Below are 25,040 nucleotides of genomic sequence, written 5' to 3' on the forward strand. Positions count from 1 at the left end.
GGCGCGAGCGGCTGTCGCTGAAAGGGGCGGTGAGCGAGCTGCTCCGGTCTCTAGGCGAGGCTTGGCCTCCCGCGCCGAGACGGGGCGCAGCGACGGCAGCGGCGGCCCTCGGGCCGGCTGGTGAGGCGATGGCGGCGCCGGGCCCGGGGGCTGGGGCAGCCTCGGGCGGCGCTAGCGGCGGCGCCGGCGCCAGCGCCGGCGCGGGATCCGCGTCCTCCGGGATCGGCGGCCGGTTGCCCAGCCGGGTGCTGGAGTTGGTGTTCTCCTACCTGGAGCTGTCCGAGCTGCGGAGCTGCGCCCTGGTGTGCAAGCACTGGTACCGCTGCCTCCACGGCGATGAGAACAGCGAGGTGTGGCGGAGCCTGTGCGCCCGCAGCCTAGCAGAAGAGGCTCTGCGCACGGACATCCTCTGCAACCTGCCCAGCTACAAGGCCAAGGTGAGGGAATCCCGGGCCATGTCGAAGCCCAGTTCCTCTCCTGCCCGGTGTTCTTGGGGTTTACCTTGAAAGCTTGAGTTAGAGGTTTCATCTCACCATCCCGTCTTTCTACGGCTTAAGCCAGTCAGTACCACCCCTCCTTTCCATAACGATCTTTTCTTTGGATTGAAGTTGTGCTTCGTAATCCACCTCACTTTTAAAAATACTAGGTGGTTTCCCATCATTCATTTTCCTCAGCTCTACTTTCAACAGTTTTTGCTCTTAAAGACCAGCCGATACCCTTGATCATATATTTTCCCTGGCCTCCAAGTAGAATGGCACTAATGCATTCGAGGTCGCTTTAAAATGGGTTTAGTTGCTGGGGCTTTTGCGTTCACCATCCCCTTTCTTGGCTCTGATTAATAAGCACGTTTTCATTATTTTCACCCATGTTCTCTTAGGGCCACAATATTTAACGCTTCCAAGTGATGATCAGGGTAGGCATCCTGCTAACTAACTTGTAAGAAAGAGACTTTAATATTACTTCCTCTCATTGGTGCGGTATAACTCATCAAACTGCCTTGTCCTGCTGTTATTGATAACTTTTCTTAGTTCTACTGGGGTGATGTCTCTTTTGTCATGTAATATGTTTATTCCTGTTTTGCTGGGCTTTTGTTGTTGTCGTTCTTGATTCTTGTGCTTTCATAACAAAATTAAAATGCTAACAAACAGGTCGTGGCAGGACCAAGTATTCTCCAGCATACAAACAAAAGGCCTTGGACTAAGGTTCATGTAGGTAGATAGTAGCTCTTCAGGATAGCAGTCATCAAAAGCATATGAAGCTGGATGTGGTGGCGCACACCTTTAATCCCAGCACTCCAGAGGCAGAGGCAGAGGCAGGTGCACCTCTGTGAGTTAGGGCCAGCTTGGTCTGCCAAGTGAGTTCCAGGACAGCCAGGGCTACATAAAATGAGAGACTGTCCAAAACAAGGAGCATATACGAGAGATGATAGACGTCTGACCAGGAATGTAGTAAATATATCTTTTCTTTTTTAATTCTATATTGCCAGTGAGTGTCTAAGTAATTTTTAATGTGAAATAGGTGCACTCTTTCTTTTAATATACATGTATTATTATAAATATGTGTATACACATATTTTATGTCTGTTTTTGGAGACAGGGTCTCACTGTGTGTCCGGGTGGTCTCCAACTTGCCATCTTTCTGTCTGTTCCTTGAGAGTGCTGGGATTATAGGATGGGCCACAGTACTGATATATTCTTATATATTAAGACGAGTTTTCGTCTGATGAGAGAAGGAACACTGCTGTCAATTATGTCAACTACCAAATAAATTGTCTGTCTGTCTGTCTGTCTGTCTTTCTTTTTTTCTTTCTTCCTTTCTTTCTTTTTTTCTTTCTTTATTTATCTGAGACAGGATTTCAGTATTCAGCCTCGGCTGGCTTGGAAGTTAACAGAAATCCACCTGCCTCTTGTCTTCAAAGTTCTGAGTCTAAAAGTGCCACCACTCCTGCCACCGTCCCCATCATATTTTTGTACTTATTTTTTCTTTGACACAAGTACACATACTCATGCATATGTGAAGAATACCAGTGCCCACAGAATCTAGAATGTCTACTGCTGTAGCTGGAGTTACAGACATGTGACCTCCCTCTGCAACACACACACACACACACAGGAAAATCAGGGGGCACTCTTTTTTTTAATTTTAAAAGATTTTATTTATTTTATGTATGTGCTCTCTAAATAAATAAAAAGGTTTTATTAATTTAGTATGTGCACACTAGAAGTGTGCATCAGATCTCATTACAGATGGTTGTGAACCACCATGTGGTTGCTGGGAATTGAACTCAGAACCTTTGGAAGAGCAGTCAGTGCTCTTAACCACTGAGCCATCTCTTCAGTCCCCGGGGCACTCTTAACTGCAGACTAAATTGATACTGATTTTGGTTTTTCCGGAGAGATTATAGTTTTAAGTTTCTAATCTTCATTATCTTTCTGCTGCGTGCACTGCGGCTCCAAGGTGGGCTTGTCTTACCCAGGTTCTTGTAGGTGACAATTGTGAAAATGCAGTGTTAATTCAGGAGGACTCAGTGTAGAAGTCCTTAGACAGGGAAATAACTAACATGTGGCACACATTGCTACCTAGTGTAGTATAGGAATACTAGCAGTCCGTGGGGAGGAAGAACTTAGGAGCTGAGTGGAGAAAAAGTTTGAGATTAAGATGCCACAAAGCTGAACTTTAAGATGAGGTTTATGATGTTAAATTTTATGAAAAACTCTGAGCAGAAAAACAAGGAAAGCAAAAATGCAAACTCTTACCCACACTTTGCCTTGTGGGGATTACAGTGTAGTAGAGTGCGTGTGCGTGTTCATGTGCCTGCGCCTGCCTACAAGCCTTCCTGCCTTCCTGCCTGCCTCCCTGCCTGCGTTTCTTTTTTCAGTACTGGGGATTGAATACGTGCTAGCTGCATCCCCCAGCCTGGGGGAATAGCTATTAATCTGATCACTGCCGTTGTGAAACTGCATCTGGTAAGTATTATGAGTGAGAGTCACATCTGTTCTGAGTGTCAGTAATGGAGGATTTAACTAGGTACGGAGGTCAGGAAGAGACTTTCTTATAAGACATGATGCACAAGCTTAGTGACACCTAAAAGATAAGTATAGAGGCCAAGAGGAGCAAGAAGAGCCTCTGAGGAGGGACTCTGCTTGTATGAGAAACAAGGTGACTGCCAGTGGTTGCTCTGAGAGTGCAGGTGACGCTGGTTTGAGTAAGATAAAAGGAGTGGGACACACTACACTGAAGCCTTTCTAGTTGTAAGCAAGAACAATGGCCGTGGGGAGTGGTGCCATGATCAGTTTGTGGGTTAGTTTTGACTCCACTATGGAGAACAGGTTGGAATACGATTTTAGAAATGTGGTAGATCCACTAGAAAGAGGGTAGTGAAGGAGATGGGGGAAAATGGACAAACTTAGGAAATAGAGTAACAGAATTTGATGACTGTTCCTCCTATTGCCTTTAGATGTGGCACTAGGATTTTAGGTCATCATAAATTAAAATTGATTTTTTTCACTCAGAGAATATTAAGATACTGGGATTATCTATGTACTCTCTGAAATTTGCGGGATCAAACAGTTTTGTTTTTTTTGTTGTTGTTTTTTTAAAGAATCTGTAGAATGTGGCAGTAGTTTTGAAATAAAGACGAGGAAGAAGGAAGAGCTAAGGATGACTCCTAGATATTTGGCTTATATAATCTAAGTATCACTTGAGCAAGAGTTTGGAGGAAAATGACAGCAAGTTCAGTTGTGGAAGGTCAGAATTCATAGTGTCTTTGAGATATTCGTCAGATTTCAGATAGGCAGCTCCTGATAGCCAAGGGTTAGAAGCAGTCTAGGCTAAAGATAGGAATTTCTAGTTGGACTGAATGAAGGGAAATACTGCTGTAAAGGTGACTGGGGACTGGCTGTATCGTGGAAGAGGGCCTTTGGAAACAATCTGTTATGTATTGTTTGGGCTTTATTCTGCACCTGGAAAACCATACAAGTCTGAACAGAAGAACAGTGAAGTAAAGCTGGGCTTTAAAAGACCAGGCCATGGGATACAGAGGAGAGAAAGACACAACTGGAGGAGTGCCACAGAGAACGACTCTGCATGGTGACAGTAGACCAACAGCTTGTTGAGGGAAGGTGCATCCAGCAGAACTCCCAAGGCAGCTGAGCAAATGCGAGGAGAGTACAACACTGGGAAGTGTTTGGTTGGTTCATTTTGTTCTCCTTCCTTTCTATCCCTACCTTTTAAAAGACTTGTTTATTTATGTTATGTATGAGTACATTGTTGCTCTGAGGGCATCAAATCCTAGATGGTTGTGAGCCACCATGTGGTTGCTGGGATTTGAACTCAGGACCTTTGGAAGAAGCTGTCAGTGTCCTTAACCACTGAGCCACCTCTCCAGCCCCCGTCCTTCTGTCTTATCTCCTTCTTCCATGCTGCTCAAACTAGGGCATGCTTAGCACTCACTGTGCCATTGAACATTCCAGAAATGTTCTTTTTTATAACTCACGCTTTACTTATTTCCAAGTAGTATTTAGTCATCCCAAATATTTTGTATCAAAGTATACCCTAACTTTCAGACTTACATTCTGAGCTAGACCTTTTTCATTTTTGTTTTTAGAAGTGGAATTAGAGACAGCTTGTTGAGAAAGGGCAGGCCCTCTGCAGAAGAAGGGTGAGCTAAGAGCTGGGGAAAGTGTGCACTCAGAAGCCCTGGGCTAGGTCCTCATGCTGTTGAAATAGGAAACCTCCGTTTTTCAGAAAGAGACAGAAACTATGACTTTAATTTTTTGTATTGTTTTTAAAAATAGAGTTTGTTTCTCTGTGTAGCCCTGGCTGTCCTGGAACTTGCTCCATAAACCAGGCTAACCTCAAACTCAAAAGATCCACCTTCCTCTGCCTCAGTGCTGGGATTAAAGGTAGGTATACTTGGCCTTTAAAATTTATTAATTGGGTATTTTTCATTTCATTTGAATTTTTCAGTATTTGTTCTAAGAACAAAGATCCATAATATAATCACAATGCTACTGTCATCTCCAAAATGAAACTAACAGTAATTCCTTAATTCAGAAGTTGCAGTATTGTCTCATAAATGTGAAATATATAGTTTAACTTATGGCTTATCTAATCAGGATCTGTATATGTCCTTCGAGAAGGAGTCGTGATGGGGCTGGGGATTTAGCTCAGTGGTAGAGTGCTTACCTAGGAAGCCCAAGGCCCTGGGTTCGGTCCCCAGCTCCGGGGGAAAAAAAAAAAAAAAGAACCGAGAAGGAGTCGTGAGGTCTGTTAAGGCTATCTTAGTAAACAGACTGATTCTGTCTCCCGCCTCTGCAGCTCATTTGTCACCATCTACCTTCCTTAATGTTACCCAGCATGCTCTTCTCCGTCCCTTCCTATAGACTCTACAGTGCAAAGCATGACCAGTTTAGATTACAGTACATTTCTGTTTGTTTGTTTGGTTTGTTGGTTGGTTGGTTAGTGGTGGTTTTTACAAAATACTTTTTACTAAAGTCATGTGTTTAGAGGTATGGTAGAAAACAAGATCCTAAGTGTGACGTTAGTGAATGGAGTTCAGGAGAGAGGAATGATGGGGATTGGGCGGTCCTGGCAAAGAACACCTTCATGGAGGTGGCGGTAGAAAACTAAGAAGAGGACGCAGATATGGCACGAGGAGGTGGGAACAAAGGGCAGCAGCCTGCTCTGGAAGGCTTTGAAGCCAAGCAGGGCTAGCAGTTGCTGTGGTGCTATCCAAAGGTATTAGCTGCCATGAGATTCAGTGGAAGTAATGTTTTAGAAGAGACTTCTGGAGAGCAGAGGGAGGGAGTCACTGTAAATGAACGTGGTCGAATCAGTTCAGCGAAATCGGAGATTGAGGAAGAGGTTGTTAATATCACTGGGGCAAAGGGAAAAATTAGAGAAGAAGCACCTGGAACTTGTAAGACTAGGAATAGGTGACGAGGAAATCGTAGTTTAACATTATCTTGAGAACTTCATCCTCTTCTTGTCATTCTTTTGATTTAGAATCATACTTGTTGGTGGGGATTTCCTTCCCCTATTCACGTTTATGATGCCCATGTCACACCACACCACACCAACACATAATTAAAAAAAAAATATAAACAGAAACAGATAAGGAAAAATTAAAAAGTGCTTCGTTTGTCCATTTTCCTTGTGGAGACAGAATGCCCGAAACAAGGACTTACTGTGCAGCACAGCAGCAGTGAGACAGTGACGTGCTGGCTGTGGAAAAATGACCTCGACCTGGGAGCTGGGTCCCTGGCTCTCTAAGGCTCTCCTGCGTGCTGTTGCTCTTTAGGTCTGTAACCTCCCCCTCCTCCCTTTTTTCCCTTCAGATTTATTTATTTTGTGTATGGGTGTTCTTCCTGTATATACCTTGTTCCTTCAGTGCCCACAGAGACCAGAAGATGGTGTTAGGTTCTCTAGAACTAGAGCTTCAGTGTGTTGGGAATTGGTTCCTAGGTCTTCTGCAAGAGCAACAAGTGCTGTTAACTGGTGAGCCATATCTCCAGCCACACATACATACATAGATATATCCACATATAAATACATATATCTGTATTTCCCCCCTCTTACGTGTAGCCCTGGCTGTCCTGGAACTCACTCTGGATACCAGCCTGGCCTCAAACAGATCTACCAACCTCTGCTTCCCAAGCGCTGGGATTAAAACCATGTGCCTCCATGCCTGGCCCTAAGTTTTATATTTTTAAAAGATGAGAATTTGTCATTATTTGTACAAAGGAGCTATTTTTTTTTAATGTTTTAATGTTAGTACCTTAAAAAAAAACTTTATGAAAGGTCAGCTCATTTATCCTCTTGATAGCTGCTCCTTTTAAGTCCTCTGGTTGAATTTGTTTTATTTTATTTATTTTTTGTTTTGTTTTGTTCTGTTGAGGCAGAGTTTCTCTGTGTAGCCCTGGCTGTCCTAAAACTCACTCTGTAGACCAGGCTGTCCTTGAACTCAGAGATTTGCCTATCTTTGCCTCCTCCAGGGATTAAAGGCCTGCACTACTAGTACCTGGCTTCTTCTGGTTGAGTTTGTGTGCTGTCTAGGGGATGTAACTTGGAACAAAAGAGACTGCTGATGTCAGTGTATGAGTAATGCCTAGTGAGTAAACAGAGAGTCTAAGGGAGTTTGTGGTCAGTAAAATCCTCTCTTCACTTTAGAACTGCAGTGACTAAGGTCTTTATATAATATTTTATATAAAACACACACATATATTTTCCTCTTGCATATGCTGGACTAGAACATTACCAGTGAGCTCAGCCCTGACATAGCTCAGGCTGGCCTCAAACATGATATCTACTGTGGATAACCTTAAACTTCAGCTCTTCCTTCCTCCTCTTCCCCAGCAATGAGCTCAGTGTGTGCCACAGTAGGCTATGATTCTTGTTTATTACAGCATTGACGATGTGGAAACCACACCACCTAAGTGTAAATAAAAGCAAAGAAAGTGATGTGCTGAATTTTCATATGCCATCCACACAAGTGTTAACACTGACTCAGGACAAATCTGGTTTCATGTTCACCCCATTCTCCCTCTAGCTATTTCAAAGCAGTCACCATTTATAGTTATTTTATGCATAAACATTTTAGTAATATCTCTATAAAGTACAAGAATAGTTGTGTACATTGTTACGTTTTAAGTTTACTTGTAGAAATTATACTAGTTTGGGATTTGGTCAGTTAGACAGTTGAATTGGTCCCCTCTTTCTTTGAACAGGAGTTTTCTGTTTCCCTTGTTCATTGTGACCTGGCTCAAGTGATGTAGAGTCGTTAGGCCTGCACGCATGTGTTACCGTGCCTAGCTCTAGCTAGGAGTTATTTTTAACAGGGCTTAGTATCTAATGACAGTTTCCCACCAGAAAATTTAGTCATTATTTGGAAATAGTGTTATTTAAAAGTTTATAATCTGGGGTTGGGGATTTAGCTCAGTGGTAGAGTGCTTGCCTAGCAAGCGCAAGGCCCTGGGTTTGGTCCCCAGCTCCGAAAAAAAGAAAAAAAAAGTTTATAATCTTATTATCTATAAATACAATGCCTCAAGTCTTTTGGTTTTTTGATTTGGGACAGGGGAGAGAGATGGGGTTTAGTTGCCAAGTAGCCTAGGCTGGCCTTGAATTTTCAATCCTGTTTCAGCATCCCGGAGGGCTCTGAGATCTGAGATCACAAATGTGAGCCATCACATTACACTTGCTGCCCTTTAAGGTAAAAGTCAGTTATTCTTTTGTTCTGTTTCTTGTGGTTTTAGGTACGTGCTTTCCAACATGCCTTCAGCACGAACGACTGCTCCAGGAATGTCTACATCAAGAAGAATGGCTTTACATTACATCGGAACCCCATCGCTCAGAGCACCGATGGTGCAAGGACCAAGATTGGTTTCAGTGAGGGCCGCCACGCCTGGGAAGTCTGGTGGGAGGGCCCTTTGGGCACTGTGGCAGTGATAGGGATTGCTACGAAACGGGCCCCCATGCAGTGCCAAGGTTATGTGGCTTTGCTGGGGAGCGACGACCAGAGCTGGGGCTGGAATCTGGTGGACAATAATCTACTACATAATGGGGAAGTCAATGGCAGCTTTCCACAGTGCAACAATGCACCCAAATATCAGGTGAGAGACGGCATTTCCTCAGTGTGGGCCTTTTCCAGTTTGTTTTAATGTTGCTACTCTAAGTTTTTTCTTTGTTTTGACGAGTTTTAAAATAAATGGTAGAGGGTTACATTCAGTATTTCTTAACACACATTTGAGCAGTCCTTCCTTGCCCTGGATCGGGATTGCCAAGTTTTTCCTGTACAGGCTAAAGGGTAGATTTATTGGGTTTTGCTGTATGTCTCAGAAAAGTCAGCAGTTGTGTTGGTGTAACATCAAATGAGCTATAGATACTGTGAATGAAGGAGCATGGTGTGCTGGGAAAGACCGCATTTATGCTGCAGGACTAGTTTGGCCACGGGCAGTCCGTTGGTTCATGTTCAAGTGTCATGAAACATCCACAGGTCTGGTTTTGTTGGTCATCTCATCACAACAAATGCATGTATGCGCATATACGTGCATATTTACTCTGCTTCCTACTAATGTGGAGTCAGAGTCCTTGGAGGTGTAACGTTTTCTCTAGAGATGAGTTCAGGCAAGCTGCTACTTTTTTTTTATTTTTTTAGTATCTTAAATGTGTTTTTAAACTTTATTTTATGGGTATGGGTGTTCTGTCTGCATGTAAGTCTATGCATGCCTGATGCCCCCAGAGGCCAAAAGAGGAAGTAAGATCCCCTAGACCTGTAGTCACAGCCAGTGTAAGCCACTGTGTGGGTGCTGGGAGTTGAACTTGGGTCCTTTAGAGGAGCAGACGGTGTTTTGACTGCTGGGCCACCTCTCCATGCCCTGTTCCTCCATCCTATGTCTTATGTCACTTGGTTCCAGAATCAAGGCTGTGTCCTGACGCCACATTACTGTAGACTCAACAGAGTGGAAGACAGTTAAGTAGGGTTACAAACACTGAGTTAACTGTGGTTAAGAGGACTTGATGCTTTTCCAGAGTTCAGATCCTATCAACTAAATGACCTTTGATTCCTCCAGTATGCCTGTGTTTGAGTCTGTATTGTCTGACTCTAATGTAGTCACTCCAACTCTTCCTGGAGTACTGTGACAGGGCATCCTCCTGCCCTTTGCTTTTGATCCATCTTTTAAATGGGGCCCTCAAGAGCAGGTGGTTTAGTTTTTTTTTATTTTTTTAAGATTTATTATATATGCGTACACTGTAGCTGTCTTCAGACACACCAGAAGAGGACATCAGATCTCATTACATTTGGTTGTGAGCCACCATGTGGGTGCTGAGATTTGAGCTCAGGACCTGTGGAAGAGCAGCTGGTGCTCTTAACCTCTGAGCCATCTCTTCAGCCCTAGTCTTCTTTATTCAACAACATTTCAGTCTCTCTCTTGAGAGTTTAGTCCATTTGTACATATTATAATTGTTAGACAACTTAATAGTATCTTTGTGTCCCATAATTCATGATCTTTTATTCCTCATCTGCCAACCTTGTTCTCTTTGTTGTTTATTTGTTTGCTTTTGAGACAGGGCTCACTACGTATATTCCTAGCTGGTCTGGAACTCACAGGTATCCACCAGCCTCTGCTTCCCGAGTGCTCGAATTAAAGGTGTGCACCACCGTGTTTGCCACTTTGTCTTCTTTGATTGCAGATTCTATCGCTCTGGCCTCATGTCCATTGCCCGTTTATTTTACCATCTCAGCTGCTGTTGAACCAGGCTGATGAGTTACTGTTACTGTATGCTCTCCTTTTCTGTCTCCATGTCTCTGTTGAAATTTGTTTCCACACACAGAGTAACTAAACATACTTTGAATTCTTTGTCAAATTAGAAAGAAAGCCTAGGTCCAGTAGTTTCTTTGGATTTCCCACTACTTCAAGAATCATACTTTTCTTATTTTAGCCTAGTGATTTTTCTTTTTGAATTGAAAATTTTATGTGTGGTAAGGTGTATTAACAACTCTAGAATGTCTCCTTTTTCTAGAAACTGCCTTATTCTTTGGTGCATGTTGATTTTCTATTAAAGGAAGACAGTTAACCTGTTGCAGCAGCAGCTTTCGCCTCTGGTCTTCTAGGCCTCTGCTCTCTCAGTCCACTTCCCTGGGAGCTTTTCATGTGTGTCATCTCTGTGGTCTCCTGTGGGCTTGGGTGGAGTTTGTTCAGATTTGGATGCTCGCTCCTCTCTGCTTTGCTCCCTTCCACGGTGTCTACTTGTTCTGCCATCCACTTTTTTTTTCTTTTTTAATTTTTAATTTTTGAGACAGAGTCGCCCCATGTAGCCCTGGCTGTCTTAGAACTCACTGTGTAGACAAAGCTAGCCTCAAACTCATAGAGCTCTGCCTGCCTCTGCCTCCAGAGTGTATTTTACCCCCTGATACCAGCACTGTGGAGACTTGTGCTTTGCAGTTTCTTTACTGTGAACATACATGCTGTAGGTTCCTAGGTTCCCAAACTTGGAAGTTTCAGCGGGGTTACTTATGTCGCCTTAATCTGCTTCAGAACAAGGTTAGTCCCTGAGACTGATGGCCAGACTCCTAGGATAACAAACTCTGTTGCCTGACAGAGCTGGAGTATTGTTCTCCTTCTATTTGTCTGGTAGGCATCGTAAAGAGATTGGATATATTAGTGGTTCAGTTGGGCAAAGAGTAGCTAAAAGCAGAAGTTGGTGGTCATTTGTGACAGGAAATAAATGAAGGAAAATTATGGACAACAGCAGGAGTTACCATAATTATGAAGTATTAAATCTCAATTATAAATTGTAGGACTTTCTACTTCCTCTCCCTTTGGAGACAGGAGCTCATGTGTCTTAGCTGGCCCTGGTCTCTGTGCAGCCAGTGATAACTGTGAACTTCTATGCTCACCTCCCACCCAGGTGCCGGGGTTACTTACCAGCATGCTCCATTCCCAGTTTGGTGCTTGGGATTGAACCCAGAGCTTCATGCATGCGAGGCAAGCAGCCTGTCAGAGGAGGCTGTGGCCAGTTCTTTCCCGCCTTCAGCATACATTGTAGCCAGCCTTTATGGATGCCAATTAGAAAGATGACACAGTCCTGCTATTCCAGGCTTTAAAGTGGGAGAAAAGCTGGACATAATGCGTTTGCAGTTTAAACCATCAGGTACTGCTCATTTTTAAAGCCAGGCACAGCAGCACAGGCGCACACCTCTGGTCTCAGCACACAGGACACAGAGGCAGGAGGATCTCTGAATTCAAGGCCAGCCTGCTCTACAGAGTGAGTTTCAGGACAGCCATGGCTACACAGAGAAAAAGAGGGCTGGAGAGAGGGCTCAGCAGTTAAGAGCACTATCTGCTCTTCCAGAGGTCCAGAGTTCAATTCCCAGCAACCACAACCATCTGTGATGGGATCTGATGCCTTCTGGTGTGCAGGCATAACACTATACAAAATAATTAATCTTTAAAAGAAAAAGAAAAAAATCAGAATAAACGTGGGGAGAATAATGTCTGTTCTTTCTTCAAACTGTTTATCCCCAACCAGAAACTCCCCTTCTCACTACCAGAGATAGCCTAGAGATAGAGATTCTTTGTACGTTTTCCACTCCTGACTTATCCTCTCTCGTAGCCATGACTTTGGTGGATGTCCTGCTAACCTTGTAATGTCTATTTACAGATAGGAGAGAGAATCCGAGTCATCTTGGACATGGAAGATAAGACTTTAGCCTTTGAGCGTGGGTATGAGTTCCTGGGGGTTGCCTTCCGAGGACTTCCAAAAGCCTGCTTATACCCAGCAGTTTCTGCAGTATATGGCAACACAGAAGTGACTTTGGTTTATCTTGGAAAACCTTTGGATGGATGACAGTGGCTTTCTGGAAAGGACAGTGGAGAAGAGATCTATGTGTGGAAAGTAGAACCACGAAGTGAAGTATCATGTGTGCATGCCCAAGAAACATCCTGAAGACACATGAAGTTGAGAACTAGAGAAGCAACTCTACAACAGAGATGGTCATAGTGTTTCCTCTTTCCACTGGGCCAGAAAATCCTCAGGGTTGCAGTTGGTTGAGTGGGCAGTTGACAGACATATGCATGTTGTCACAGAGTCTTCTCTAAGTTAGCAGTGTGTGACTTCCAGCTTAAAGGTGAGCGTGTAGAGACGCTGTAGGAGGGAATCGCAGGAGTTTATGTAGAGTTCATGGAGAAGGCTCGGTCCCATCTTACATCTGCCTGTCCCTCCTCCAGTCCCTTTATTTCTAGCCAGCTTGACTTAGAAAGTATGAAACTGGCTGGGTTTTATTTAATATTTTTAATATATTGAGAAGCATGGTCTGCCTGGACTGCACTTCTCTAGCAATGAGAAATAAAATCGTGCAGCTATTTTAAAAGTTGTATATATAATGTATATAAAACTGTAAAAAAAGGGGGGCAAAGGCATTGCTTTGTTCTACTTCAATTTCTTAAAAATCACTACATGGTACAACATTAGAGTGACATTAGGGGACAGTAGGGTAGGAGAGAGAAGAGGAGACATGTGCTGGCTCATTTGGTAGTGTTTGGGCTCATAGTCCATGGCTAGAAGAGAATTATGATAAAGGTTCCTCAGTTGGTTAAAGGCGGGAAGCAGGTCTACTTACAATTATGCATATGCCCAGGGCTGATTCAGAAGTATAGGAATGTGCCTCCTGGCATCTGGCTTCAGTGTTTGGCCTTCTGAGAACTGGTCTCCACACAGAACAGTCTCAGCTGCTCTTACAGTACTCAGTATGAGCACTGTTAGTATAAACCCTAGCAGAACACATGGTCAGCGGTTCTTTTATTTCTTAACTTTATAATGCTGTAGATGTTATGAAGAATTTTTAATTTCATATTGTTTACATTATACAACAGTCGAGGCCTCAAAGTCTCCATTGGGGCTGTCATCAAATGTTTACTCACCCGTCTGAACCAGTGCCGGCCTGCACCAGGTCAGGCCAGAGTGTTCCTAATCACCTAGGTGTTGCCCCCTGGGATTTAATGCTGAAAACTTCAGGTTGGCAGCAATATGGAAGCTTCATTGCAAAGAGGTGAATGTTATTTCCTGTTTTAACCCCTAAAACTTCTCACTAACACTTAGCACATGAGCTGAGGTGGCTGTTGATTTTTTTCTTTTGCTAGAACAGAAACATCTTTCTGTATAAAAGGATAATTAATATGGTTCCGATACATAAGAATTGTTGAAGGCAAGTAAAATCTTTGTACTTTTTACATGATTGCTGTATGTATATTTTGTTTTAAATCTAATAAAATTAGGGACAGAGAGCAGCTTGCTGGGGTTCTTGAGGCCCTTGATAATTAAATTTGTCAATACTGCTATGAAGCAGGAGGCTTGGCCACACAACGGTCTGTATCGCCTCCTGAGAGGGTTACAGGTATTTATTGTACATTTGATCTGTTGCTTGAGAAAGAGAAATTTGTTAAAGATTCTTTTGATAATCTGTATCAAGAAGAAACCTTGTACAAAGTGGAATTATATGTATTAGAGAAGATAGCTGGCCCAGGAATTGTTTTGGTTTTCCTGTTTTTTTGTGTTGTTTCGTTTCGTTTTGTTTTTCTGCTCTAGAACAACTCAATATGGTGGCATTTAAGAATTGATGAAAGCCCTGGTTAAGGATGGAGACTGACTGGTTAAGAGGATGGAGACTGACTAGTTAAGAGGATGGAGACTGACTGACTAGTTAAGAGGATAGAGACTGACTAGTTAGGAGGATGGAGACTGACTAGTTAAGAGGATGGAGAGTGACTAGTTAGGAGGATGGAGACTGACTAGTTAGGAGGATGAAGACTGACTAGTTAGGAGGATGGAGACTGACTAGTTAGGAGGATGGAGACTGACTAGTTAGGAGGATGGAGAGTGACTAGTTAGGAGGATGGAGACTGACTAGTAGGAGGATGGAGACTGACTAGTTAGGAGGATGGAGACTGACTAGTTAGGAGGATGGAGACTGACTAGTTAGGAGGATGGAGACTGACTAGTTAGGAGGATGGAGACTGACTAGTTAAGAGGATGGAGACTGACTAGTTACAAGGCGCCAGCAGTCCATATATACTTGCTGCCTCTTCAGCTGTGACGGCCCCTCAAGCTTCTCGTGAGTTTGATGCATAACTTCTGTTTTTTGTCTTGTTGTTGGTAAATATTCATTCGCAACAAGTTTTTGAAGGTGCTGACTGGAAAACAAAATCACGTGGTTATTCATTTCTCATTGAACTTAGAGTCGGATAATTGCCTAACAATTTAACACCAAGCTGTTCTCTCTGTGTCTTGTCTTGTTTTTGGTTTTTTAAAAGACTGGTTCTCACTTTGTAGCTCAGGCTATCCGTGATCTCACAGCGGTCTCCCTACGTCAGCCTCCCCAGAACTGGGATTAGAGATATAAGCTACATTCCCAGAACAACAAGCCATTTTAGCTCAAAGATTTGAATGTTCCTAGTTAGGATGGGCATCTAGAGAACAGAGGACCTTCATTTATAACCTGATCTATTTACTAGAAATCTTGTTACTAGAGACCAGTAGTGGCTGCCCAGATCATTAAGGCAAACTGCTCAGTGTTGAAGGAAGTCATGTTCTTGTTGGTGCTTAAAGAGCGTGTTTCCACACACAGTTGTACCTGAGTCAGTGCTGCTCAAGTATGGCTGGATCTCAGAGTGGCTTAAAACATACTAAGCTTGGGTCCGTATCCTGATTCTGGTGTCAGAACTGGGATATGCTCTGACCATAAGGATTTAAAAATGCCCTGGTTTCAGAATGCTACCAAAGGTTGAGAGCAGTTGTGCTCAATTTCCCTTAGAGGTTTCCCATCTACAAAGTAGGAAATTCTTGCTCCCCTCACTACCTCACAAGGATACAGAGGGTGCACGAGAGCGCACTGGGAGTGTTGGCGTTGTGGGTAGAGGACGCTGTAGAAGTGCAAGCATCTGTCACAGTTCTCAATTTCAGCTGCAGCCGCGATCGAAAACGGATAATTGAATTTGTTGTTGTTGTAGGAAGCTCTTAATGTGATTCCGTGAGGAAGCATGTAGGGGTGGAGCAAACGTTGATGACTACTCTTATTCACTATGGTCTTCTAGCCTACTTGAAACTGGCGGTTATATTATCTAAGTTTTCATAGGAAAGAAGAAATATTAAGGCTTAATTCTGTAATGTTCATTGGCTCATAATTCATTAAAAAGTTCATACAAGGAACTCTGTGTTAGTAGATGTCATTTCATAGTTGCCATTGTTCTCATTGTTGACTTCTGAATGTCAAGCCATTTCATTCATCTCATTTTAACACAAATAAGCTTACTTACAGATGTGACAGCATCCGAAGCCTGCCTCTTGGGTCTGACTGTGACTGGGAAGTGTGAAAAACAGCAAAGACCTAAACTTTACAGAAGTTACACTTGACTTCGTTTTTCTATCTTTTAGTCAAGAAATAGCAGTTTGATGAGACAGAAATATGGAGTTTGCAAAAGTATTAGTATTAAAAAGATTCCATAATCCAAGACTACCACAGCTGAGACTGGGCAAGGCCCTGTTGATGATTGTGAGAACAGACTGCGTCCAAACCAAATGCCTGTTCTCGTAACATTCTCAGGCCCTCTCAACAGATTCTCTCCTTCCTTGCAAGTTTCCTAGTTTTGTTTTTTAACACATACCTGACTCAAACTGTGGGCTTTCCCCTCTGCACATAACTGTTGCCATCTAGCTCCCCAATACAAACACAGCATCTTGGACGCAGCCTTTCCAGTCTTTAAGCCTAGTAAGTAGGGACTCACATATTTTCTATGGATAAGAAAGAATCAGGAATAATGACCTCTAAATACACAGACCAAAGCGTCAGCAAAGACAAATGAGAAAGGAACAATGTGTCCAGGTGAAGCAGAACCGTTTAGGTGGCAAATCTGAGTGAAGGAAGAGTTGTTACTGGCAATGCTTTTTGGCCACCCCTGCCCCCTTATTTCAGAAATACTGGTAAACTGACTTTCTGGTTACCAAGCCCTATGGCCTATGATCTCTGGGACCCACATAGTTGGATGGAGAGAGCCAACTCCCCACAGTTGTCCTTAACATGCAGGCTGTGGCCCACAGTTGGATGGAGAGAGCCAACTCCCCACAGTTGTCCTTCACATGCAGGCTGTGGCCCACACGTGTATGCACAGTTCCAGACAGAATAAACAAAATGTAAAAATTAATATTTTTTTAAAGCTAATGTCTGCATAGGGATCTAGCGCAGCGATAGAGTACTTGCCTAGCATGCACAAGGCCCTGGGCTCAATCTCTAGCACCATAACTAACTCACAAAAGGCTAATGTCTGAAGTTTAGTTCTAAGCATATTGTAATGGATGTAGGTTAGGCATCTTTGTTTAACATGGCCGACTTGCTTCATTTCCCAGTCTGTGCTCTGTGCTCCTTCATTGTGTACGAGTGACAGTTTTTTATGCTGCTTTCACCTTTGTATCATGCACTTTGGTCACACCCTTCCCATTGCCTCTGTCCTCCTTCCAGCCTTCCTACTTTGATGTCATGTGAGTGCATTTAAGTCTAGACTCTGCATGTGGCGGGAAACACAGTCTTTGTCTGAGCCACCATATTTTTATGTTTTTTTGAGGTAAGGTCTCACTCTGGAGTGCAGCAGGCTGGTCTGGAACTTAGATCTGTCCTGCTGCCAGGATTACAGACATGTGCTGCCATATATGGTACATCTTCACGTTTGAAGGAAAAAAGGCTTTATTTACGATTGGAATGAAAACTCAGCGAAAATCCTCTTCAGAAGCTAAAGGGTGATAGTCATTTCTAGCCAAGGTTCCCAGAGCAATCAAGCTGTGCACACATGATTCTTTACTGAAAGGTGAGGGGCTGGCTGCCTGAAGCATTGAGAAACAGCTGAGTGCTGTCCACCTTTTCAGAGAGCGCTCTGCAGCCAATACACGGAAGTGTGAGTCCCCACACTTATGTGTTTTATGTGGCCATAGTTGAGCTGTCAGATTGTGAAAGGTCTCTTCAGCCACCCTGCTATCAACCACCTACTCAGAAAGAAAGAAATCAGAAGAGTTAATTCAGTATTGCTTAAACATTTTGTAGCACCCATTACGTGACGGGCCCTTGCCAGCTGCGATGGATATAAATAGAGAAGAACAAAACTAGAAACAGCAGTCTGTCCCGCAGTTCCTCCAGAGTTCCGTGAGGGTGGCCACAGCACCAGAGGTCACGCCTTAATGGACTGTGCGGTCCTGTGTGGTGGAGGATGCTCTGAATGTGGAATGATGTCTAAGGAGAATCTCAGGAGATGAAGGCATAGATCACTCTTGTAGGCAGATAGAAGTCTGTGCTGTAACGCAGGATGTAAGCAGAAACTGCACGCCGGAGAAGTGGTGAGAGTATAGCACCAAGATATTGAGCCCAGATTTTAGCTGTCAAACTAAGGGCTTTGAATTTTTCCAGTATTGTGGAAGAGCAAAGGTTTGTGTCAGGGTCACAGCCTGATCCACCGTATAATCCTATGCAAAAAGTAACAACAGTAGGTTATGATGGAGACACAACTGAGGTGACTTGGGATATGAAGGAGAGAGGTATTGAGGTATTCAGAGATAGGGAGATGGCTCGGTCAGTAGTGTTTGCTGTGGAAGCAGTCTTGAATACCACAAGCTTCTTTAGGGTACAGCGCTTTAGGGTACAGAATGGGGGGATCCCTTGAGCTTGATGGCCAATAGTCAGTCTACCCAAACCAGTGGGGTCCAGGTTTGGAAAACAGCTAAAGAAGACACCCAGTATTGACCTCTGGCCCCTCTCTTACAATTTTTATTGCTATGGGAAGCACCCTGACCAAACAATTTATAGTCCCAACATGAAGAAAAGGCAGGGCAACAACCTGGGGATAGAAAGTAAGGCAAAGGGGTTAGGGATTTAGCTCAGTGGTAGAGCGTTTGCCTAGCAAGCGCAAGGCCCTGGGTTCGGTCCCCAGCTCCGAATAAAAGAAAAGAAAAGAAAAGAAAAAAAAAAAAAGAAAGTAAGGCAGAGACCTTCGAGAATCTTTGCTGCCTTGCTACCGTGTACACCGCTCAGCCTGCTTTCTTTACCATTCAGGATCTTTCTCTAAGGGTGTCACCACCCACAGTGAGCTGGGCCCACCCATATCAATCATTAATCAATAAAATACACCGCAGACACCTACAGGCAAATCTTATGGAGGCATTTTCTCAACTGTGAGTCCCTTTCCCCAAATGATGCCAACTTATATCAAGGTGACAAAATCTAGCCTAACAGCATGTACGTACACACACAAGAACATCTACCTAGACACATGCCAGAAAAATTAGGTCAGTGGACATGATTGTACGCCAAGAGCAAGATGCTGTTGCCATCGTCTGCTGGGAATAATAGGGCTGGCTCTTCACTAAGACAGCTGAAAAGAAGGAATGGCTGGGTGGTCGTGATTACAGTGTCAGTCATGCTGTCTGAAGAAAAAGTTCAAAAGGCGGTTGGAACTAATTTGTAGTTGAAGTAGATGGTGAATGGAGGTCCACTAAAGGGACTGCTGAAGGGTCAGTCATAGCTTGGGAGATAAGAGGTCTTGGCATTAAGCCTGAGGATGTGAGTTTGTTCCCCAGAATCCATACAGTGGAAGGGGAAAACTGACTCAGACAAGTTATCCTCTGACCTCCACACATGTGCACCATGGCATGAACATGCATGCACATACCAAATACATGTAAAAAGGCTGGCTGTGGTGGCATGCTCATTTGATCTCAGCAATCAGGAGAGAGGCAAAGGCAGAGGCAGAGGCAGAGGCAGAGGCAGAGGCAGAGGCAGAGGCAGAGGCAGAGGCAGAGGCAGAGAGGCAGAGGCAGAGGCAGAGGCAGAGGCAGAGGCAGAGGCAGAGGCAGAGGCAGAGAGGCAGAGGCAGAGGCAGAGGCAGAGGCAGAGGCAGAGGCAGAGGCACACCCAGCAAGACTCTTTTTTTTTTTAAGATTTATTCATTTATTATATATGAGTACACTGTAGCTGTCTTCAGACACATCAGAAGAGGGCATCAGATCTCTTTACAGATGGCTGTGAGCCACCATGTGGTTGCTGGGAATTGAACTCAGGACCTCTGGAAGAACAGTCGGTGCTCTCAACCACTGAGCCATCTCTCCAGCCCCCAGCAAGACTCTTAAAAGATGGCCAGGTAAATGCTGCCAACCGGGGAGATGGGTTCAAACATTCATACTGGTATTTTTACAAGTTTCCAGGTAATTTGCCTTTGAACCAGAAGATTGCCTTTCAGGACAAAAACAAAGTTAATATAGACAAGTAAGATAGTTCAAAGGTAAAGGGGCCTCCTATAAATTGACATTAAACCCCTCCATTGGCAGAGCCTGGCCCTAACTCATTATTATTTATATTGTTTATATATGTGTGCATAATATAGGGGGTGGCATTTATACAATGTGCACAGGTAGACGTTCGAGGACAACTTTTTGGGGAGTTTTCCCCTTTTTCTACTTTTACATGGATTCAGAGGGTTGGACATAGATCTCAGGCTTGTGTGGAAACCTCTTTGCCCACTAAACAGGTCCGTTTGTACCTGTTCTTTTTTTTTTTTTTTAAAGATTTATTTATTATATCTAAGTACACTATAGCTGTCTTCAGACACACCAGAAGAGGGCATCAGATCCCATTACAGATGGTTGTGAGCCACCATGTGGTTGCTGGGAATTGAACTCAGGACCTCTGGGAGAGTAGTCAGTGCTCTTTTTTTTTTTTTTTTTTTTTTTTTTGGTTCTTTTTTTCAGAGCTGGGGACCGAACCCAGGGCCTTGCGCTTCCTAGGTAAGCGCTCTACCACTGAGCTAAATCCCCAGCCCCGTAGTCAGTGCTCTTAACCACTGAGCCATCTCTCCAGTCCCCTGTACCTGTTCTTTTTTTTTTTTTGGTTCTTTTTTTTTCGGAGCTGGGGACCGAACCCAGGGCCTTGCGCTTCCTAGGTAAGTGCTCTACCACTGAGCTAAATCCCCAGCCCCCCTGTACCTGTTCTTTAGTGCAGTATTCTTTTTTAATTTCATACATGTAAACAATATATTTTTATCACAGCTACTCCTTACTCCCCCCTCCAATGCCCCCCTCCCCAGTACATTCCTCTTCCCAACTCCATGGCCTCTGCTGTTTTGTTTTGTTAAGACAGGATCTATGTAGTCCTTGCTATCCTGGAGCCTCACAATTTAGACCAGGCTGGCCTCAAACTCACAGGGATCCTCCTGCCTCTGCCTTCCAAGTGCTTGGGTTAAAATCATGTACTACCACACCATTCCTCCTCCTCCTCCTCCTCCTCCTCCTCCTCCTCCTCCTCCTCCTCCTCCTCCTCTTCCTCCTCCTCCCCTTCTTCCTTCTCCTCCTCCTCCTCCTCTTCCTCCTCCTCCTCTTCCTCCCCTCCTCCTCCTCTTCCTCCCCTCCTCCTCCTCTTCCTCCTCCTCCTCTTCTTCCTTCTCCTCTTCCTCTTCCTCCTCCTCCTCCTCTTCCTCCTCCTCCTCCTCTTCCTCCCCCTCCTCTTCTTCTTCCTTCTCCTCCTCTTCTTCCTCCTCCTCCTCTTCCTCCTCCTCCTCCTCTTCCTCCTCCTCCTCCTCTTCCTCCTCCTCCTCCTCTTCCTCCTCCTCCTCCTCTTCCTTCTCCTCCTCCTTCTCCTCCTCCTCCTCCTTCTCCTCCTCTTCTTCCTCCTCCTCCTCCTCTTCTTCTTCCTCCTCCTCCTCCTCCTCCTCCTCTTTTTCTCCCACTGAGTCCTGATTGTATAAGCAGGGACATGGGGCCCTTCACTAGAGCATGGTCAACTTGTCACTCCCCCAAATTAAAAGATCTGTGCCCACAAGAGCCATCAATGAGCCCTTCCCCGATCTATGCTAATTGATCTTGGGCAGGTCATGAGTGCAGCAGCCACACCGTGCTCAGGAGACGCAGTTTACAGCGCTCCTCCCTACCCTCCAGCTTACGGTATTTCTTCTTAGTAAATTTTTATTTATTTCTGTGTGAATGGTTATTTGTCTGTAGGTATATCTGGGCATCTTTCGTGTTCCTAGTTTCTACAAAGAGGCCAGAAGAGAGCATCGTATCCCCTGGAACTGGAGTTGCAGACAGTTGTGAGCTGCAGTATGGGTGCTGGGAACTGAATCCAGCTGCTCTGGAAAGCAGCCAGTGCTCTTAGCCACTGAGCTGTGTCCAGCCCCTCTTCTGCAGTGTTCCTTACCCCTCGGGCTGGGCTGGAGTCTGATGTGGGTGTTCCACTGGGAGCTAAGCACTCACAGCCACTTACTCCATGCTTTGACTGGTTGTGAATGCGTGTGCATATGGTTTTCTTAAAACTTAGATTTAGGTGTATGAGTGGCTTAGCATGCATGTATGTGTGGGTATGTGGTGCAAACCTAGTGCCTGAGGAGGTCAGAAGAGGCCATTGGACTCCTGGGGCTAGAATTATGAACGGTTGTGAGCCAGCATGTGGGGCTGGGACCCTGGTGCCCTGCAAGAGCAGCAAATGCACTTACCTGATGAGCTATCTTTCCAGCTCCATGTTTTAAACCTATGTTGGCTCATCACACATGTGTGGTCATGGTATCATTAAATATTTCTTTTTGGAGCTGAGGACCAAACCCAGGGCCTTGCGCTTGCTAGGCAAGCGCTCTACCACTGAGCTAAATCCCCAACCCCTCATTAAATATTTCTTGTTCAACATTTTAAAAAAATTTAAAAAGGCTAACGAGATGGCTTAGCAGGTGAACTGACAACCTGAGTTTGATCCTTGGTACCAACATAGTAGAAAAAGAACTAACACCTACAAGACACCCCCAGAAACCAAGGCAGAGCCTTTTCCTTTCCCTTTCCTTTCCCTAGCCCTCAGAAGGTACCAGCATAGCTGGCACTTGGATCTGGGTTTTTATCTTTCAGAGTAGTGACACAATAACATTGTTGCCATACACTTTGTGATACTTTGCTGGGACAGTTCTGCAGTAAGATTTTTATCAATTTTGCTTTTTCTCTCTGGAGGGAACTTTGATGTCACATTTGGTGATCTACTAAAACAAAGGCCACCAATAGCTTTAGGGGTGGTGTAGGGTTGCTGGGTGGTCATTTACTGGTTTGCATTTGTAGCTAAGTGTTTGTAAAGTCCGCAGTGCATTAAGAATGTGGATTCTAGAATGAAGGCAGTTAGTATGCAGACTCCAGTGCAAACTAGTTATTACCTGGACATGGTATTCGATCACTCTATGCCTGGTCCCCTGATGAGATGGCAGACAGTACTGGGTATTTTTTACATTTATTTATTTTTTACATTTATTTATGTGAGTCACATGCGAGTCCCCTATACACATGTGGAGGTCGGAGGACAACATTTAGGAGTTAATTGTGTCTGTTCCTCTATGTTGGTTCTGGGGATTAAACTCAGGCCTTTAGGCTTGGTGGCAAATGACTTTACAGGGTGAGCTGTTGCTGTAGTTGGTTAATCCATTCTAATCTCCTCAATGGTGGTAACGTGAGTTCCTTGCTATCCTCCCCAGTGTGCTGGACTCTCGAATGAAAGACAGACAGACAGACAGAAAGACAGCTTTATAACTCATATGCCTTAATCAGCTCAATGGCTGGGCCACTCCCAAACTTCCACATTGCCAATGTGTCCCCTCTGATACTCCTGAATCATTACTTACTAAAATCTATACTCCATCTTTGCTGCCCCAGACCCAGTGGGGGGAGGGGCCCTGGGGCCGCTCTTCCCTGGCTCTCACATGATTGTATGCTCTCTCTCCTGCAGCTCTCAAGCCTGATCCTCCCGCTTCCCTGGCGTGGCGATACTAAATCCTTCTTCTTCCTTCAGTTCCCTGGCCTGGGAAATCTAAAATCCTGTCTCTATCTCTCTTCCCAGCCATTAGCCAGTGGCAACTTAATTTACCAATTGGAACCAACTGGGGTCATGGACCCACAGCGTCTTACCTGCTGGATTCTCGTGTTATATTTTAGTTAACATAATATAAATGTTAAATAAAATCTACAACATCTCGCCCTTTTCATCCAGTTATACATTGAACCTAGTTATAACAGTTATGTAAACTGTAAGGTATGCTATTCAGTCCATCAATTTTGTCAATCTAGGCACATTACTCTAACATCTATCCTAGCTTCAAGAGTTTACAATTCTATACCTGAATTTTGTCTTGACTTTAACTTGCATCGCCATCTGAAAACCATCCTTTCAAATCTACATCATCTTCCTCAGTGCTAGCCAACTTAAGTTTGATTATGAGACTATAACTAGTCTTCAATGCCATCAGAGATTGACAAACAAATGAAATGTCTGAATATATAGGAAGCTTCCAAAACATAACCAATTTCCAGAGATAGCTGACTACCTGGACAGTCCCCCAAAACATTGGAGCAGCTTTGTGGCCCAGAACCACCTGACAGACCTTAAGTGAAGCAGGAACTATGAAGGACACCTCACTCTGTCTTGGCAGAGCAAACCTGTCCACTATCCCATATCTTGTATCCTTTCCTGGACACTATTTTTTTTTTTTTTGTTCTTTTTATCGGAGCTGGGGACCGAACCCAAGGTCTTGCGCTTCCTAGGCAAGCGCTCTACCACTGAGCTAAATCCCCAACCCCTGGACACTATTTTTGTCTGAAGATGAATTAGGGCAATTTATGCCCAGTGGCTACTTTGCCACAACTGGAGCAACTCTATATGGAGCTTGTGATGCTCAATATCTTTTTTGAACTATGAAGGGGATACTGTAAGGAGTAGACGTATCTCTTAGTCAGTTTTTCTATTAATAATGAAATGGCTTTAAATGTCATGTTCTATGAATTTCTGATGCTTTTAAAGACTATATAAAGTGTATCTGAACTGTTAAACCTTGACTACTCTTAGCTATTTCTATTTGAATAATATTGAAAGCACCTTATTATAATTGATTCAGAATCTAATATAACCACAAGTTCACTGTCTGGCCCCTAACTTGTGTTATTTAATCATCCTAAACAGTTTGTAATCGCAGCTACAGAAGGACTGGGTCTAAGCCTGGTATTCTCAAATGGGTTGCATAGGCACAATGTGTATCTAAGAGTAACAATATTAATTTCAAATTTTGTATCAATATAAAAACTTATACCAATGAAAACCTTAAATCTGTATCAATATATAAATTTTGTACCAATGTAAGAAATGATCGCTTTAATTTTCTATCAATTATAAAGATTTCTAAAGATTGTGGCTATGCAATGCTTGGTTTAAGAATAAATTTAGTGGGGCTGGAGAGATGGCTCAGTGGTTAAGAGCACTGACTGCTCTTACAGAGGTCCTGAGTTCAATTCCCAGCAACCACATGGTGGCTCACAACCATCTGTGAGGGGATCCGATGCCCTCTTCTAGTGTGTCTGAAGACAGTTGCAATGTATTCATATAAATAAAAAATAATAAAAAATAATAAATTTAGTAATCTATCCCATATATTTCCTCCCTGTTCAAAATTATGACCATTTCCAAATTATCCCTTAAACTGACAACCTATCTATAATCC

General features: G+C 43.8%; 1 protein-coding gene and 1 non-coding gene across 2 annotated transcripts; both read left to right on the forward strand.

Annotated features, from left to right (window-relative positions):
* The first annotated feature begins 94 nt into the window (after nt 1-94).
* Fbxo45 (F-box protein 45) lies at nt 95-15,705 on the forward strand. The gene is given in 3 exon segments (NM_001398607.1): nt 95-437; nt 8,253-8,609; nt 12,163-15,705. Coding segments are annotated over 3 exon segments (852 nt in total). The 5' UTR covers nt 95-128; the 3' UTR covers nt 12,349-15,705.
* LOC148002638 (small nucleolar RNA SNORA79) lies at nt 3,430-3,572 on the forward strand. Its single transcript, XR_015633792.1, has one exon. It is a non-coding gene; the product is annotated as a small nucleolar RNA SNORA79 (small nucleolar RNA).
* Nucleotides 15,706-25,040: the final 9,335 nt, after the last annotated feature.

Source organism: Rattus norvegicus, chromosome 11 (genome assembly GCF_021556685.1).
Source record: "Rattus norvegicus strain SHRSP/BbbUtx chromosome 11, alternate assembly SHRSP_T2T, whole genome shotgun sequence".
Lineage (NCBI taxonomy): Eukaryota > Metazoa > Chordata > Mammalia > Rodentia > Muridae > Rattus > Rattus norvegicus.